The 18,518-nt window shown below is 40.0% G+C and overlaps 1 protein-coding gene across 3 annotated transcripts in view; it reads right to left on the bottom strand.

The window, feature by feature from the left end:
- Positions 1-724: 724 nt before the first annotated feature.
- The window catches only part of slc12a5b (solute carrier family 12 member 5b), a 46,298-nt gene continuing 28,504 nt past the window's right edge, over positions 725-18,518 (bottom strand). The window contains exons 15-26 of one of the 3 annotated variants that reach the window (XM_039801552.1): positions 18,290-18,409; positions 17,633-17,737; positions 17,327-17,495; positions 16,999-17,194; positions 15,600-15,769; positions 15,302-15,433; positions 15,003-15,110; positions 14,597-14,713; positions 14,178-14,371; positions 7,950-7,964; positions 7,735-7,852; positions 725-2,062 (exon numbers count right to left, since the gene is read on the bottom strand). In XM_039801552.1, the coding sequence (XP_039657486.1) occupies positions 764-2,062; positions 7,735-7,852; positions 7,950-7,964; positions 14,178-14,371; positions 14,597-14,713; positions 15,003-15,110; positions 15,302-15,433; positions 15,600-15,769; positions 16,999-17,194; positions 17,327-17,495; positions 17,633-17,737; positions 18,290-18,409 (2,743 nt within the window). In that variant the 3' untranslated portion in view covers positions 725-763. Of the gene's footprint in view, positions 2,063-6,873; positions 7,310-7,718; positions 7,853-7,949; positions 7,965-14,177; positions 14,372-14,596; positions 14,714-15,002; positions 15,111-15,301; positions 15,434-15,599; positions 15,770-16,998; positions 17,195-17,326; positions 17,496-17,632; positions 17,738-18,289; positions 18,410-18,518 lie in introns of those variants that run through there. The other 2 variants (XM_039801550.1, XM_039801551.1) reach the window with 2 other exon arrangements.

Here is an 18,518-nt window from a genome sequence, read left to right as displayed (position 1 = left end):
TCTTTTTCATTGTACAATTTATTTGCCCATTACCTCTTGGCATAGCCTATGTCTATTGTTGTTTGTTATTGCACAGTTTTGCAATATCCGTATATAGGAAGTTAAATAGCCTCACCGTAGCCTGATCATTTCCTTGTTGCTGAATGCATAAAGTCAATGCAGTCTATGATTTTAATATGATAGCTTGTGATAATATTTTGATATCCTATTTAAACGTTTGCTTTAGCGCACTCTGCAGGGCCGTTAACTAACAACCTCTGAATGCCATCCATGGATTATATAACAGCAAAAACCACGAACCCTTCCTCCTGGACATGGATGTATTAAGAGAACGGCACGTTAGTTTGTTTCACGGCTTTGTGTCGCCATCTAGCGATGAGTAAACATAAATGTCAATGGTCTCCCATCTTTTATGTCCTGCCATCATACCATGGAGGTTGCACACAGCTTAAAATGTGTATAAAATGTGTAATTCACATCAAAAACGTATGACGAATTGGCCAAGAAAGCTATAATACGCAATTGCCTTTTATGTTTGCATGTAAGACAAATAACACCATTGCTGGACAGTGTCACTGCACTGGCATTATGTTTTTATTATCATGTATGATCATTTACAATGTAATGAATATAAACATTTAATTAATAGTTAATGTTTCACACTGTTAATGATTGCAAAGTCCATTACTTACAAAGACAAATATTTGCTTATTTAAATTGTCTTCCTCAGTCAAATGCATTCATCACATTTGGCTGCTGCATGTCAAGCAGCAGAATCCTCTGATGTAATTGTATTATTGAATTTAAGTGGTGAATCATAGTCCGGAGGAACATCAAAAAACAGCTCATCGTCAAAACAGAAATCATCGGATGGTGGTGCAAGGTACGGCAGCTTCAAGACGAAGCCTGTGAGGATGCCTCCCAGCGCTGACACTCCTATGGTGGAGAAAACCGCTGCAACCTGGAAGAGAGCTTGTTCCCGGGCCGTCCTCCCCAACCCCGGCTGTAAACCGGGAATCAACATCTGGAGCTCTTCCAGCTTAGGGTCTCCCTCCACTGGTGCTCTGTGTGCAAAGATCTCATACAAACTGGGGCCATAAATCTCCTCATTAGCCATCAGTATAGCACATATCCCTGCAGCACAGGATATAAGTCCTGTTAGACCGTGCAAATTATGTATTCCACACTGATCCTGGATCCTGAAACGCCGTGCCAGGAAGGGGCTCAAGTACTTGTAGCCTAGCATGCATGCAGTGCATCCTATTACACCCAGAGCGTATGCAGCTGCAGGCGATATCATCATATCCACAGATGCCCCGACTGTCACGCCTCCAGCCAGGGTCACATTCTGGACATCGGCCATAGTGATCTTACCATTTTTGTTCAGCATTGCAGAGAGAGCGAAGGCTGTGAGCGTGGAGGCACTGAGACCGAGAAAGGTGTGGAGGATGGCTCTATGCTGGTCGTCTCCGTTCAGGGTCAATGCTGAGTTGAAGGAGGGCCAAAACACCCAGAGGAACAAGGTCCCCATCACAGACAGGATGTCAGAGTGGTAGCTGGTGGTCTCCTTTGCATGACCTTCATTTAGACAAGGCCTGTACAGTACAAAAGTGACTCCCAAGCCAAAATAACAGGCAAATAGGTGAATAAGAATGGAGCCTCCTGCATCGTTGATCTTCAGATACTTGAGCACAGCCCATTCTGTGACTACAAACACTGGCACTTCCAGCAGAGCCATAACCAGCAACTGCAGCGGGCTTGTCTTCCCCAGCACTGCCCCGAAAGATATCAGAACCACAGCACAGGCAAACTCTGCATTTATGAGGTTGATCAATCCGAGGTGGATCTTACCCTCATGGCTGAACTGGAAGTATCCCTGCACCAGAATGGCCCACTGGATGGCAAAAGTAGCTGTGAGGAAGTTAAAAACCATCCCCCCAAAGCCATAGAAACGAAAAAATGCCAGCAGGCACCCGAAGCCGATGAATATCATGAACTGTATGTCTGTAAAAACAGGGTAGTACCTGTACACTGTATTGTCCATGGGGTTAGTCCTGTTGGTCTGAAATCTGGCATCTGCATGCTCATCATAGGTGACAAAGGCAGCATACAAGGCAACAATAACCAGCTGTGTGACAAACAGAAACACAGGGAACCTCACTCGGAGACTGGTTGACTTTGTCTTCATCCTGACAGCTCTTTGGGCAAATGACAGTTACAGCCTGTATTATCTCTGTTAAGATAAGACAGGTCAAAGACATTGGTCAACTCCTGCTCTTTCTTCAACGTACACAAGCAATAATACCCTCACAGAGAAACATTGCTGTGTGGACTTCGATCATTGTAATAAGACATGTAGCTGTTCTGATACATATGCGCTTTTGTGGTTATAGCACAATACAGCATGACTTTGCATCTACACATTCACAATAGCCCACCTCATAAAGTGTATAAGCACCTGGTGTCAGAATCAGGGGCGGAGCCTAAACCTAGTATGTATGTGTGTGTGTGTGTGTGTGTGTGTGTGTGGTTTTTTTTTTTTTTTTTTGGAAAAACATAATAGTTGCCAAACAAAATAATCCTCCTGTAGATCCTACATCCTATTTTGTATTCAATTGTTCTCCAGCTGTCTTCATCATTCTGAAACTAAAACGCAACAAATATTGAGAATGACTTGTTTTCACTACTGCCACCTGAAAAGAGGCAAACATTGTCTGATGTTACTATTTTTAAGTTACATAACGTAGGTTGTAAAACTGTGTTGTCTTTGTCCTGATTTCCATTTGGAAATATTGTGAAAGAAAAATTGCTGACCTGTGAGCTTCGGTGAGTCGGGACCTGTTTTATGCAGTCTATGACATGTCTGTTAAGTTATGGAGTCAGTCACAATCAGTATAGTTCAGCATGATTTGTCACGCTAAACTAGTTGGCAAACCTGCTAAACATCAACATGTTGGCATCGAGCATTGTAACTGAGAGCATGTCGCTGGGCCTACAAAAGAGCAGCCTCACAGAGGCTGTAAACTCATGTTATCTTTCCCTTCAGAAAAAAAAAAATCCTTACCTTCACATATTTGGCTGTGGCCTTATCCCTGTCATAACACTGTAACACAGTTAAAAAAGAAATTCATTGTTCTTGCTAAGATGTAGCCCGAGCAAGAAGACATAAATGTGCACATGGTAAAAACTTGGTGTCAAGTGTGATGCCACTTTAATCCAAGTAGTGTCTGTGTAACATGACTACTGAGATCAGTGATGCTGAGAAATAGGAGGCATGCACAGTCGACATTTGCAAAATTACAAATCATAAAGCCAATGCAATAAAACTATTGCAGACACTGTAAGATGAAAAATGACTGACATGTGAACTGTCTCTGTTGTATTGAAATTATTTTAATTTATTGCATTTTGTGTGGACATATAAAATGGTTTCTTCAAACCATTACTTATACATAATTGCATGTTGCAAACATAAAACAAAACAAAGGTTAACATTTTAAAAGACAATACAAACTGCCTATTTTGTATCTAGAAAACCTGTATTGTTTAACACACATTACACGTGTTATCTCTAAGCCTAAAATCACACATCTATTTACAAATATCACATCTTCACTCTAACTTGCTGTTCAGTTACATACACTGTCCTCACTCAAACAAATATCAGGTCCACACAAACACACAGCTTACAGGCATGAAGTCACAACACACACACACACACACACACACACACACACACACACACACACACACACACACACACACACACACACACACACACACACGCCACACACACACACACACACACAGAGAATCAGTTCATTTTTGAGTGTGAATATCTATGACAAAACAGCACATGTGCATGAATGTGTGTATTTTCAAAAAATACTAAACTATACACACATAGAAACTAAACATCCTCATACACACACAAAAACAGAAAGGTCTGAGACGTACTCTGCAGGATAATATAACTTATAATACAGATTTCTTTTATTTGCCAAGTACATTTACAAATAGGAGGAATGTATCTTCTGCATTTAACCCATTGTAACTAATTAGGAGCAGTGGGCAGCCAAAGTCTGGCGCCGGGGACCAACTCCAGTTGTAATGTCAGTACCTATGGCAATGGCAGGAGTTACTTAGCATGCATGTCTTTATGGGGGGAGGGGAGGTCTGGATCGGGGATCAAACCCAGTACTCATAGTGCCTACTTACTGTGCCACCATTCCACTGCCACTTAATGCATAAATCATGCTAAAACAGTTTACTGTAATATGGACATTCTGAGATTCCTTTTTTTTTTTTACATATTTCAACATTATCAAATGGCGTGCATAAGTATAGCAGCAAATTAGCATTTTAAGTAGTTTGACATTATGGGAAATACGCTTAATCGCTTTCTTGCCAAGAGTTAGATGATATGCCTCTCTCACGTCTAGCAACTAGTTAGCTTTGCTTAGCATAAAGACTGAAAACAAATGGAAACAGCTAGCTAGCTAGGTTGTGTGCAGTTGCCAGGCATCCAGCCGAGACTCCATGGAGTCACTGCTCCTGATGATTGGCTAATTATCATTTTAACATGTTGGTTTTAACACCACAGATGCTGATGGATTTTGTTACTGGAGGAAGCCATACTAGATGTTTTCAGTCTTTATGCTATGCCAAGCTAAGCTAAACTAAGCTAAGAGTCTCCTGGCTCCGGCTGAGAGTGGTATTGTATTCTTATATCACTATCAGAATAAAACTAAACGAGCAAAGTACTGCTTTAATACTGTGCATTAGTATGCATAAAATACAGTATATTAAATTTTTTTCTGTACCATTAAAAAATAAATTCTCTGAGATAAAATTTATGACATATCATTGATGTGTATCAATGAACATCTTACAACCTATATTGTAAATTGATAATAAATCAGGTAATTTTTGTTTTTAAACAGTCAAATTCTAGATTCATTAACATTCTCCTTAACACTATATGTTACACAAGTTTGTAGAGATGCATGGTCTGAAATTTACATTTAAATTCCACTTTTTTTTAAGATTATTTTTTTGGGCATAATTCCACAGGACTGATGAAGACATGAAAGTGGAGAGAGAAGGGGAATGACATGCAGCAAAGGGCCACAGGTCGGATTTGAAGCCATGGCCCCTGCGTCGAGGAGGAAACCTTTATAGGCCTATATGTGCGCCTGCTCTACCAACTGAGCTAACCCAGCCACAAATTCCACTTTTAGTATTATATTTCGATTTTTTAAACTGTCTTTCTAAAGTTGGTATCAAAACATGTTTACATTTTATTTTGGCACAATTTGTTTGTAAGTAATCAGGAAGAAGTAGTGTTTATTAATTAAAGAGTTGTGAAGAGGATTTTCTTTTTTGAAATCATAATAATACCATAATCTACTTTATCTTTTACCTTTTGAGGAATTTACTCCAAATATTTCAATATGAAAACAACAGAGATATAAAGATCCCAGTGCACCCTGATCAACTAGCACAACATCTACCACAGGACAATTTCTGGGCATCACTGGGCATACTGGGAAACATGGCTGCATAACTGCAGAACACTGGAGGTAATACATATCAAACAATTAGTGAATGTGCAGTATTTAAAATGGTTGTCGCTGAGCTCAAAGTCTTTGTATTACAGCATGCCACTGAGTCCATTCAATATGTGATCCCACTGTGAGGATAATGAACTCAAACAATAGAGTTTGGGATCATAATTATCTGCATCAAATAATTTACTTTTGATTTAAATTTCTCTCAAGCTCTCTGCAGTGAGATAAAATCCCTGCCATAACAAGGATGCGCCAGTGATTATACTGTTGGTTTCATGATGTTCATGACCGGGGCATGAACTGCATTTTCACAGATGGTGTAATGTGCTCAGGGCACTGAAATGAGTGCAAACTAGTGGTGAATGTACACACAGCTCCCACCTCTGTTTTTTTTAAAGCTAGTGCGCAACTATTTTATATTAATGAACGTCTGTTACATTCAAGCCATTGCAAAATGAGTACAAAGCTAATTAAGATTATCAGCTCCACAAAACTCTCCCTGTATTTCTCAGTATGGCTATGTTTACAAAATGGTGTCGACTGGCAACTTGAGTGAAGCTTGAGTGATGCGTTTTACATCACCGCTGAGAAAGGACAACAGCAGCGTTCAGCTTTGGAGAGACAAAGAGAACATACAAATTACAAGATAATTACCTCTTCTGAAGAGTCCATCAAGTTTTTTAAACCTCTGTGTCCTTGATTTGATGGTTAAACGCTACTAGCAACTGCGTGGAGGAGGGGTGGGGGTGGTGTGCGATCATCGAAGGCTTGCGGCCTGTGGATGCGCCAACAGTGTTGTTATGTCATTACTTAGAATTCCTCATGGGAAACTATGCACTATATCTTTAATACTACAATTAATAATGTGGATGTATTGCATGAACATAGGAAGGTTCTCATCCAACCCTTTTTACACTATGAGTAAATATCCTTACATCTCTTCTATTAACAATTGTGTGCTTTGAACCGTACAGTGAAAGACAAAAACAGGCCAGGACAAAGACAGACTTGATTAGATTATTAAATACAATAACATCAACAAATAAATAAATAACATAAAAAGCAAAAACATCCGTTAACACTTTACTTGAAGTTTTCTACAAAAGAGTGACATGACACTGTCATGACACAGTCATGACACATGAACCTTAACCTTAACCCTAACCCTAACCATAACTTGTCATGACAAAACCGAATGTCACTTAAAAGAAGCGTTATGTCATAAACGTTTATGACTTGTTTATAATGTTTTATGACACGTTCATATCACTCTTATGTAGATACCTTCAAGTAAAGTGTAACCAAACATTCCTTTTTTTTTTTTTTTTTTTTACAAATAACCAAGAACAAAAGCAAAAGGACCGAAAGTTGACTTAAATATCAGAAAAAAGAATGAAAACCTCCCATTATCTGAGAACAAGTGAAGCTTTAAGAGTCTTGTGCAATAAACTGTCAGAACAAACCATAAACTCATCTGCTGTTATCAGCTGACTAGTCGAGAACAGAGAAGTGACTGTTGCACAATTCTTCATGTGGTCTAACGGTTAAAAGGTTAAATGAATAGACGAAGGGTGTAGAAGGAAGTTTCTGGAACAATATAGAAAGGGCTGAGTCTGTGTAGGTGGCGTTAAATGGCCTTATAGCCTTTCAGGAGTAGATGGTGATGACCTCACGTCCACCTCCACGCACCAGGAGTACCCGATTGAGACCTTCAGTGAGAACCTCAAGGAACTCCATGTCTGAGAGACAATCACAGTGAAGGAGTGTAGTTTCCTTACATGACATAAAAGTTTTAGCTGTTGAGTTAAACCATTTATTCATTACTTTGGCCTTATACCTTTTAACTTCACTACATTTATTTTACAGCTAATGAAACCATCATTATCATCCCAAAGCAGCAAAGATTAGAGTAAAGTCCCAAAAATGAAAACAGATATTTGTAGCAGAAGTTTTTTCTGCCTTCCTGCCCGATTAATCATCTTGTGACCCCTGAGATTTATCTTGTGACGCTTGGGAGGGGGGCAAGTCTAACTGGATTAGATAGCATTAAGACTAAGTTATCGGTATATAAAGTATTTAAACTAGCTCCACCTTAAATTCCTACAACAATGTTTATGTTTTTAATCTGCAGTATGTCATGTAGGATACAGTTTTCATTGCCCACACGGTTCTTGGGTGGTCCAGGCATGTTGAGCAGGACAAGTTTTGCTTCCTTGGACTTCTTCGTGATGACCTCATTAAGCCGCATCGCTGTGTGCATGCGCCTCACGTCGACCTGGCTCCTGATGCAAGAAACAATAGGCCACATAGGGTTTACAAATCCTTCTGTCAGATGCTCAGCTCACACAATAGGTATGGCTACAAAATGTTAGTACTTACAAGTTCTCCCATTCCCTGCAGCAGCATGTAAGGGGGGGAAATAATTACGGTGAATTACAAACAGGCAGAGGTGGGCAGAGTAGCCAAAAACTTTACTCAAGTAAAAGTACGGTTACTTCAGAATAATATGACTCAAGTAAAAGTAAAAAGTAGTCATCCAAATAATTACTTGAGTAAGAGTAAAAAAGTACTCGGTGAAAAAACTACTCAAGTACTGAGTAACTGTTGAGTAACGTCTGATTTATTTTTTAACACAAGCATTCAATCAGACGGACAAAAATACTAAATAATCATCTTTAGGCAAATTATAGTTCATCCAATCAATAAAATAAATTAAAATAAATAAATTAATTACAAAATAGCTTAAATTAAAATAATCCAGGTAAATTCAAGTAGTTAAAAAATAAAATCAATAAAATAATAATACATAAAAAATAAATAAGCACAAGTAACACACATTTCCAAACCTTTATACTTTTTTTTACCAGGCTCTGCAGGCAGAACTAGAACAAGGTAATGTAGCTGCTGTTTGGCACTTGTACTAAGGTAAACATGCTTTCATTATGAGGCCAGAGGCCTGTACTACGAAGCAAGATTTGGGGTTAACGAGGTAACTTCACTTGACGTGGATCACTTGATACCAGGTTCAGTCGCTGTAGTAACTCATGCTGGACGCCTAACCTGGTCGGTAGCATTATGGTATGTTGGAGATCAGAGATCAACCGGTGTAAAAGCACCGCCTACTGACCAATCAATACTCCATTGATAACGGCGTCACTGTTCTTTAGAAGATCAGGCGGAGCTTGGTGTGCAGAGAGAGGGGGGGAGAGGGGTGCGCTCGTAAAAGTTAAAACATTTAGAGACCGACAACGCCGTGAACATTCCCTGATGGGTATATTTATGAAATATATATATATATATGTGAATGGGAGAGAATTACATATCGGCTATTTGTCGGCTTCTTGAGCCGTGTGTAATGCGCACAGCGGTTTGAATTATGTTTTTATATTTCTTATTTGCTCTCACGATCGCTTCCACTGCCAGGATTGCGACTGATATCATAGGCTAAAGCAATGGCAGTTTATGTAAAGGACAAGTGTAATTATGGTCAGATCTTGGTCCTGACTGATGGGGAAGTGATATTGATAAGCGTTGATTTACGCATCAGCGTCGCCTATTTTTTGTTGCCAGCCGACGAGAATGCACAACTACGTTTGATTGATGAAACACAGTCACGTGGTAGAGCCTTTAGCGGAAGTCTCTCTCTCTCTCTCTCTCTCTCTGTCAAAATAAAACATTAAAATGAGGCGTTGTCAGTACCCGATCCGTTCCACCGGCATGATCCGTTCTGCGCATGCGCAAGATGTTCACGCATGCGCTGTGGTACGAGGATTTACGACACTACCCAATCTGTTCCCACGCTAGCCTCCAGCTAACGTTAGTTTAGCTAATAGCTAATTCGGCGGACCGCTAGGTGATTATAGCGGTCTGCCGTTAGCCTCCACCGGGAAGCTAACGTTAGTTTAGCTAATGGTTAATTTGGCTAACCGCTAGCTGATTGTAGCGGTCTGCCGTTAGCCTCCACAGTTAAGCTAACGTTAGTTTAGCTAACAGCTAATTCGGCTAACCGCTAGCTGAGACAGCATGTAAACTTTAAAAGACCCTCAAAATAAAACTTGAAAATAAACGTTAACATATATAACAGCTGTTACGTCAGTTCTACTTGTGCTCATTTAAAATACAATCCCTCAGTACTTGTTATTACTGTAAAGTCTTAATTTAGCTGTAGCCTGCTTTTCCCATTATGTTTGACTTAACGTTATTTTAGACTGAATCTAGCTGTCCGTTCTGCCTGCACGATCCGTTCTGTGCATGCGTTATTTTTAAGGCTGTCGGCTAGCGGTTAGCCAAATTAGCTGTTAGCTATCCTGGTGGAGGCCATATGGGTGGAGGCTAGCGTGGAACAGATTGGGCAGGTCGTAAAACGGTATTATCATCTGCGCATACGTCATGGCATACGTGTCATCTTGCACATGCGCAGAACGGATCGTGCCGGTGGAACGGATCGGGTACTGACAGGTGTATGCGGGGGAATACAAACAATAGCTATGTTTCCATCGACCCGTTTTTATCCGAATTAAGTGATATCGAATGAAAAATGCCTTATGGAAACAGTAAAATCCGACTGAATTTCATGAATATCGACTCAAATGAAATACGTTCGGTCTCATCGGATTTTCTTTTGATCGATATACGGCTTATGCGATAAACGCTGATGGAAACGTTATTTGCCGAATAAATAATGAATTGCAATTAAGTTTTAGGTCATTTTATGGTTGCAACCCGCAATAAAACGAAGAAGAAGAAGTTTCAGTTCATTTCCGCCCAGTATTTCCGCTCTGTTTGCAAAACAAAAACAGATGTAAGTTGACAAACGAGGAGACGAGATACTTTTTTAATTTAATTTACCAGAAAAATATAACAGCTATTTTAGATAGCAAAAATCTAAGAAACGCCATCATTTATCAGGAAGCCCGAAGGAAATGACCAACAGTTACGACAGGGACATTAAACGCTAAACTTGAAAAAGCTTAACGTGGTTTAATGTATCTAAACAATGATGATCATCACATACATATTTTCTTCATCAGTGGCCGTATTAATATTATTAATATGGCGAGAAAAAGCTTAACGTGGTTGAATGTACCTAAACAATGATCAATCATCACCAAATTTCTCTCTCATATTACCCATAATTTAACCAACTTGGAAAACTGTCAAATAATCTAATTTTATAATCCAATGTAAGCATGGGTTTAATGTACCTAAACAACGATCAATCATCACCAAAAAAATCCTCTTCTATATTGCTCATCATAACCACTTAAAACGGTCAAATCTAACCCAATGTCCAAATATTATGGACGTTATCTGACACATTAACGTGAGATAACTTATAATCGTTGGATTTCGATTTTTAATTTACAGGCTTGAGTGTTCATGATAAGATATGACCACGATACATCTGGTGATGACTGATCGTTGTTTAGATACATTAAACCACGTTAAGCTTTTTCACGTTAAGCGTTTTAGAATGTCCCTTACGACAAGCCATGGGACGTCCTGCGGAGTAAATGGAAGGCGCTCAAACAGTGATACACGGCTCAAAAAAGAGAGTTGTCTCGCAGCGGTGCCGGAGGGAAAATATAAGGCAAGTTCCACCTTTTTGATGAACTGGATCAGATCCTCAGCCAAAGGCCCATTGGAGCTTAGGCTATAGCTTGGCTTCTAATATTAACAACTACTTTTTCTAGCAAAACTTTGTTCGCAAAAGTTCGCTTGAATCTTGTGCGATTCAGTGCAAAAATGAATGGAAACACCATGAAATGTCTCAAATCAATTCGATATACCAATTTAATCGCAAAACAGCATGTGACGTCATTACGCACAGGTTTTGATTCGCTTTAAAGCTGTTTGATGGAAACACACTTTCACCAGCTTTATTCGCATGAGTTTTTTTACCGAACTTCAGATAATTCGATTGACAAGTGGATGGAAACTTAGCTTATGACGCGTAGAATACCGAAGAGGTAAAAAGAAAAGTAACGAGCTCATTGTAGCCTAATATAGCGGAGTAAGAGTACAGTTTCTTCTTCACAAATCTACTCAAGTAAAAGTAAAAAGTATAGTGATTTAAAACTACTCCTAAAAGTATAATTTTTTCAAAAACTTACTCAAGTAAATGTAACGGAGTAAATGTAACTCTTTACTACCCACCTCTGCAAACAGGTACTCACACAGGAAGCTGTATTTGTTTGTTTAAAGTTTTGTTTGTAACGTGCAGAAACTAGGGCTGTTAGCAATAACGCGTTAATTGCGATGTGATTAAGGGCCGAGCATAACGTGTTAATTTTTTTTAATCGCATGCTTTATTAATTTATTTTCACTTTACTCGGCTTTGCGTCGTGCCTACTATTTTTGGCTACTATTTTGACCCGTTGCCGCACTTTGCCATACTTCCTCGTAACACATTCTGCTGCTGCAGGCTGCAGGCATGATGGAAAAAGACAGCAGCAATGAAATTCTGAATGGCGCTTTTTACTTTCCAAAACTCATATGCCAAACTTAAGCATAGAGGGGAGCGCGCTTTTGCGGTGGCAGGGCCTCGTCTGTGGAACACCCTGCCTATAGAGATCAGAACGGCCCCCAACCTTGCTATCTTCAAGTCGTTGGTAAAAACCTGTTTATTTCTCATTAGCATTTTGATCTCCTTTTTAGGTTGGTTCTTCTTTTTTATACTTGAGTCTGTGTTTTAAGGTTGCTCTTAGCTTTGCTGTTTTTATTTTGTGTTTTATGCGTTGTCTTGCTGGTTTTATTTTCTTATATGCTTGCTCTGTAAAGCACTTTGGTCTGTCTAGGGGCTGTTTAAATGTGCTATATAAATAAATTAACTTGAACTTGAACTAGTCGAACGCCGTGTAACGTGGAATCTCCATAGACAGTATGGGAATCTCAGACTCATTTGCACGGCGCTCGTTTTTTGACTAGTCATGACTGGTTTCCAAGATGGCTCCCGCAAGTAAACATGAACGCGACTTTCTTTATAATCTATCTTTTTAATAAACTATCTGTACACTTACAATGTTGTCAATGCTTCGGTTCACATTTAGGGACCCTAATTATGTTAACGTTATGGTGTGGTGATATTTCGAGCCTTTTTAGTGGTATTAAATAACGATTTAATATGAGTGTCCCCATGCCCCAAATACTAGCATTGTAAGCTAACCAGCGGTCCGCGGTAGCCTCGTCAAAGCTCCAAACTCATTCGATTAGCATGAAAACATGTCCCAGAGAGCGACAGAGTAGGTACACATCAGTTAATAACCCCTAGGTTCGTTTTGCGCCGGAATTAGCCTTTCGCCAAGCCCCGCCCCCCTTAGTTACTGTTGCTACGTCCGACAAACAAATGGTCAAACACGACCAGCGCGACAGATTGCCATGACGGGAAGAGGTATACCCGTGCGTGTCAGTGACCTTTTTTGGAGCAATACCTCCGCGATATCCTCCAGATCGAGGCAAAAGGGATTACAGTATGCAGTGGAGGGATGTATTCAAATGTTCGACTTTGTTGTAAACTGACGAAAAATAAAGTTGGGGAGCTCAAAGACCCAACACAACAGCAGCTAATGTAGCTAGCGTTAGCTAACATGTTAACTAATGTTGGCTAAAGCTAAAGGGCTCGTTAAACTTAGCTTAGAGAGGAGGTTAACATTCTGGCAATGATATCCATGGTAATCATAACTTTGGTCCAATTTGTGTTCTTGCCTCTAGTTAGGAGATCTAGACAACACGGTAACTAGTTAGCTATTAGCCTTAGCTTTGAGCAGACGTATTTATGCTTCGTAATGTTCGACACATTTAACTGGGAGTGGGGCCGTCCACACTGTTTTATCCATTGTAGGCACCGCTCACGTTGGCCCTCATTTATGAAACGTTTTATTAACGATTTATTTCTGCCATTGACCGAGTTATTTCGGCTTGTTTTTCCAGCCCCTCTGTTGTCAGAAGACAGGGTCGGGGTGGTGGTCCAGCATGGGGGGCGGAGGACACGCACTCACCCTCATTAAACACGGTTACAATGCTGACAAATAAAGCTAAACGGTGTCAAGTTTGTCTGTATTTCACTGTAGAGGATTCCGACACTGGGACAATCTGCAGCTGCCGTACCGTTTTAAAAGTACTGCTTTAGGACCAGTATCGAAAAAAACAAAACAATACCCAACCCTAATATTGACTCAAGATTTAAATGTATGACTAGATTCACACATTTTTCTTTTGTTTACAGTAAATAAATAAATAATAAACAAATACAAATCTTAAAATCAAGTTCATAAAGTCACTTTCTTTGCATTCATTTGATTCCCAATCAAGATACACTGGTAAGAATTGCTTTCCATTGTTAATATGTACTTAAAAACAGTTAGAATTTTAATCATGTGATAAAACACGCGATTAATCGCGATTAACTATAGAAATTCAGCGATTAATCGCGATTAATTTTTTTTTATCATTTGACAGCCCTAGCAGAAACACAATGTATCTCTTTCATCCCTGGAACATAGGTCGATATACACAAATATATACCACCGATCCATGTCCCTGTGTGCATGTCATGTGTCATGTCTGCTTCCTGTGCTGGAAGTTGAGTGAAACTGACAAGTCACTCACGGCTTCATGTTGAAGAGGTCTTTGCCCGCCTCCGGGTTGGCTGCTAAAACGGTCTTCCCCTTGTCTGCACCCTTGTTGTCAGTCCAGGTTGCAGTGCCTCCTGCAGGCGCAGTAGGAGACGTTGGGCTGGTTGGTGTGGAGGCGTTCTTATTGTGAATCAGCTGAACCTGTTTTGGGTTGGAGACAGCCACAGACTGAGAGAGGGACACCGTGACATGACAGTGAAAGAGAGAAAAGAGACACTCGTCAGTGTAGGTGAAACTTGCTGTGATAGCTGCTCTCGTGATGAGATAAAACACCATAGCACAAAGAGAAGATTCTGCCCAAGCCAGAGCACAGACAGACACCAGGTTTGGAGGGAACGAGGACAGAGGTACTGTAAATTAAAGTTATTCTCCTGAAAGCCATGGAAGCATTACCTCATCTTCTGGTTGTTCTGCCACGCTGGCTCCTTCATCAGTGCTGTGATGTGAGCACAAGGCAGATGGGTTTTTGCGCCGAATGGACCCTCGGGATGAATCCGTAATGCTTTGAATCTATAGTTATAAACAAGTAAGGAAATAGATTAGGTTCAATTTTTTAATTTCACTCTGGAATTAACTATTTCTTCCCTTTGATCATCGAAAACAAGTCCAGACAGCTTATTATGAAGAAATTCCCTAGAGCTGATATTTGGAGCGCAGCGTGATAATGAAAATGTCAACATTAATGTCATGTTTATCAGGCTCCTATGCTGACTAAAATTTCAGGATGTTCCATTCTGTAAATTAAATTTAGTTATCAAGGTTTTTCCAGTTAGGTATAGTAAACATTTTTCTGGTTTACCTCTCTTTCCTTCTCATTCTTGGTCAGATGCATCTGTTTGAGGATCTGTGATCGTTGCTCCATTACCAGTGTCTTCTCATAGGTGTAGGCTGAGATATCATTGTCAAGCTTTAAAGCAAAAAGACATTTTTCATTTATCATACAGTTGTCAAGTACTGAAAGAGGAGTCATGTTATGGAAGAAAGTTTGGTTCTTTGGATAAAAAACGAGGTTTATCTCAGAACTATTTTCAACAAAGTTTGCGAAACAAAAATCCTCTAGTTTGGGAACTCAGATTATGTGTCAGACAAGTCTCTCACCATCTCCACCACTTCCACCGCAGCATCGATGCGCAAGTGATAGAGGAAGGTGATGAGGTCTTTCTTCATCTGGATACTATTGTCATCCATCTGAGCTACAGTGAAAATGCGCATCTTGCACTTCCTCCACACCTACGAGACAAACAGTAACATTGACAGATGATGAACAAATTGTTCTCAGTGTTCTTTTTAACCCTCTACACTGCGTCCTTCGTAACTTGTGTTCATCATTTAGTTTTTTTCTCATCATAATAAAACCTCAAATGTAAAGAATATGTCATAGTGTCTTCTTTCCTACCTTATGCTGGCGCAGCAGGAAGGGCAGGAGCATCAACATGCCTCCATCGTGGACAATCCACCACACATCTATGTAGCCTTCAGTGAAGCGCTCTCCATTGGACGGGTAGCTGGAGATATTTTTAGGAACCAACAAGGCCAGACTAGCTACAGTTGTCTCTCTTACCACCTCTGCAGAGGGAGAGAATGGATTTCTTATAAAATACAATGAAGGGCCTGGGAAAGGGTTACCTCACTTTGTTTAATTCATCCAATTAGACAGTAAGGGATGATTTCTGGAAATGGATTGAGGAGACTTCAAAGATGACCGAGTCAGATGTCTTCAGATCTGTAACATACACTCTCGGGAGGGAGAAAACAGTTGCATGCACAGATCATGCACAAAACCTTTGTTGGGCCTCACATCTGGAGAACCACTTGTCAATCACATAGTCATAACAAATTTAGGGTCCCCCACATAGGTGGTGTCTGCTGTCGGGTAGGCCCCCTACAAAGGTCACAGGTAATATTACATAAGTTGTTATTCAGCTCTCCTTCGCACAAAGCACAATAAGTACACCTGGAGAATATTATTTATCATGGCCTCCCAATCCTGTCATGGTGTCATACCCAGATGTTTCCCATAACTCTTCACCACACAGGGGGCCCCCAACATCAACAGTCATTCTGTTGGCATGTGAAGTTCACACACATACATAATAACCTTATGTAATATTGTATAAGATATCTTTGAAAGCATGCAGACTTAATATTCAACCTACCAAGGGAGGTATTTCTCTGGTGATGGTGTTAATTGCACATAAATAAAAAAACAGTCATAAGGTCTAGAGCCCGAACAATACTGAATTATAGAGGCCAATACTGATCATATTTGAGAGTTTAAAAAATGTATAGCTATATCAGCCAATATTCATTTTTTATATAAAACCATGAATAACAAAAACAAATATTCCTTATAAGGAACCCTTAAATTTGGTTATTAAAGAATCATGACCAAGATATGGAACCGAATGGGACATCTTACAGTAAAAATGAAAAATGGTACCTTCACCTTAAACCCTTGACACAGGACGAAGAAAATGTCCCACAAAAATCTCACCATCAAAAATTAAAGAATCTTTGGGCAGGCTAATCAGAGGGGAACTAATCCCAGATATTTTCTAGAGAATAACAGATTGATAGATGATCTATTAACTTGGATAACTGTAACCATTGTAGGGTTAAAGTTAAAGGGCAATGTATTACTAGCTGTTTTCTGAACAGGCCGCTTTTAATCATATATGCTCAATGATCAGGATAATCAGATGTTGAATAGATTAGGAAGGAAATCACATAAAACTAACATGTATTAACTATTATCTAAGACATTTATTATGTTATTTATATTGTTTCAGACTTACCAATAAAGTTCCTGAATTGCTGGTGGTACTCAGGCTGTTTCCAGTTTCGGGGCCAGCTGACCAACACAGTGTTGTGCTTCAGACCTCCCAGTCCTCCAACCTGGATCAGGTGGGACGTCCCATCTCTCAGATTGGAGGAGATGACCACCTGAGAGAAGCCCTTCACCTTCTCTGTCTCCATTAACTTACGCAACAACTACAAATACACAGAGAGGGGAAGACAGCTGTTAGTGTCTGTGAAAAACTGTTTTGAGAGTTTAGTGATAATAATCCACTGTGTTTATATATCACAAGTCAAAGTGTATGTGTTAGATATTAGAGGAAGAACCTGATCTGCTCTCTGGGCCTCAGTGTAGTTATCGAGGAAGGTTCCTTGAACTGAGGTGCCAACGATGGTCAGACCTTTCCCTGCTTTCAGCTGATTGGCCAGGGAGAGCAGACGAGGCTGCTCTACGTTCTGCTCAGCATCCACGCTCACCAGAACCAGGATCTGAGGCCTAACAAAAAGAACAAAGCACCAAGTAAATGACTCATCTCAGTAAGGTTAAGACATTATTATTTTTATTATTATCTATTATTTTAGTATTTTGGATTCAACGGTTACAGTTTAAAAGTTGAAGACGCATGGACTGACCTCCAGTTCTTGGTGTGTGGCGGTCCCTCCTCCAGCCTCATGAGAGCAAAGCGTGCTGCACTGAGAGAAATGCCACGTATCCCGTCACCCCACTCCTTCTCCGCTCTGTGACACAGCATATTAAGAGTACTTTAAGTATATTTTCATGCTAACCCATTTTTACTTTAACTTAAAACTATAGTGCGTAGTTTCTGGTTTCATGGTTTCCCCATGAGGAATTCTAATAATGACAACAAAACTGTCAGCGCGTCCACATGATACAGCCTTCCGTGATCACGCAAACGCCCCCGCCCCTCCTCCACATAGTTGCTAGTAGCCAAGGAGGACACGGAGGATTAAAAAAACACAATGGACTCTTCAGAAGAGGTTATTATCTTCACTTGAGTTTCTGTGCGGGAAAGTCACCGGACGACACAATCTTCTGAACATAGCCATACTGAGAAATACAGAGAGAGTTGTGTGGAGCTGAAAGTCTTAATTAGCTTTGTAGCAACTCATTTTGCAATGGTTTAAATGTAAGGGACGTTTATTAATATCAAAAAGTTACACACTAAAGCTTTAAGTAAAAATTTGAATGCAGTATTTGTACATTGTAGTATTGTTACTTTTACTTAAATAAAAGATCTGAATACTTCTTCCACCCTTGTGATTACTTACCCGCAGAACTCAATGTATTTGTAGATGCAGGTGGCGATACCCATGGCGACTATGGCGTAATACCAGGAACAGATGAACATGAGCGACAGGCACAGGCTCATACCCAAGAAAGACAGAGCCCTGCAGAAGACAGGACATAACATGTTTGGTCTAAAGGGGAATTTCTACTGGCTTCACACCGTTGGCTGGAACACAGCAATGACCACAGCTTGTAGATATAAATGTTTGT

This window comes from Perca fluviatilis, chromosome 5, assembly GCF_010015445.1.
Source record: "Perca fluviatilis chromosome 5, GENO_Pfluv_1.0, whole genome shotgun sequence".
NCBI lineage: Eukaryota > Metazoa > Chordata > Actinopteri > Perciformes > Percidae > Perca > Perca fluviatilis.
This window is presented reverse-complemented; position numbering and strand designations above follow the sequence as displayed.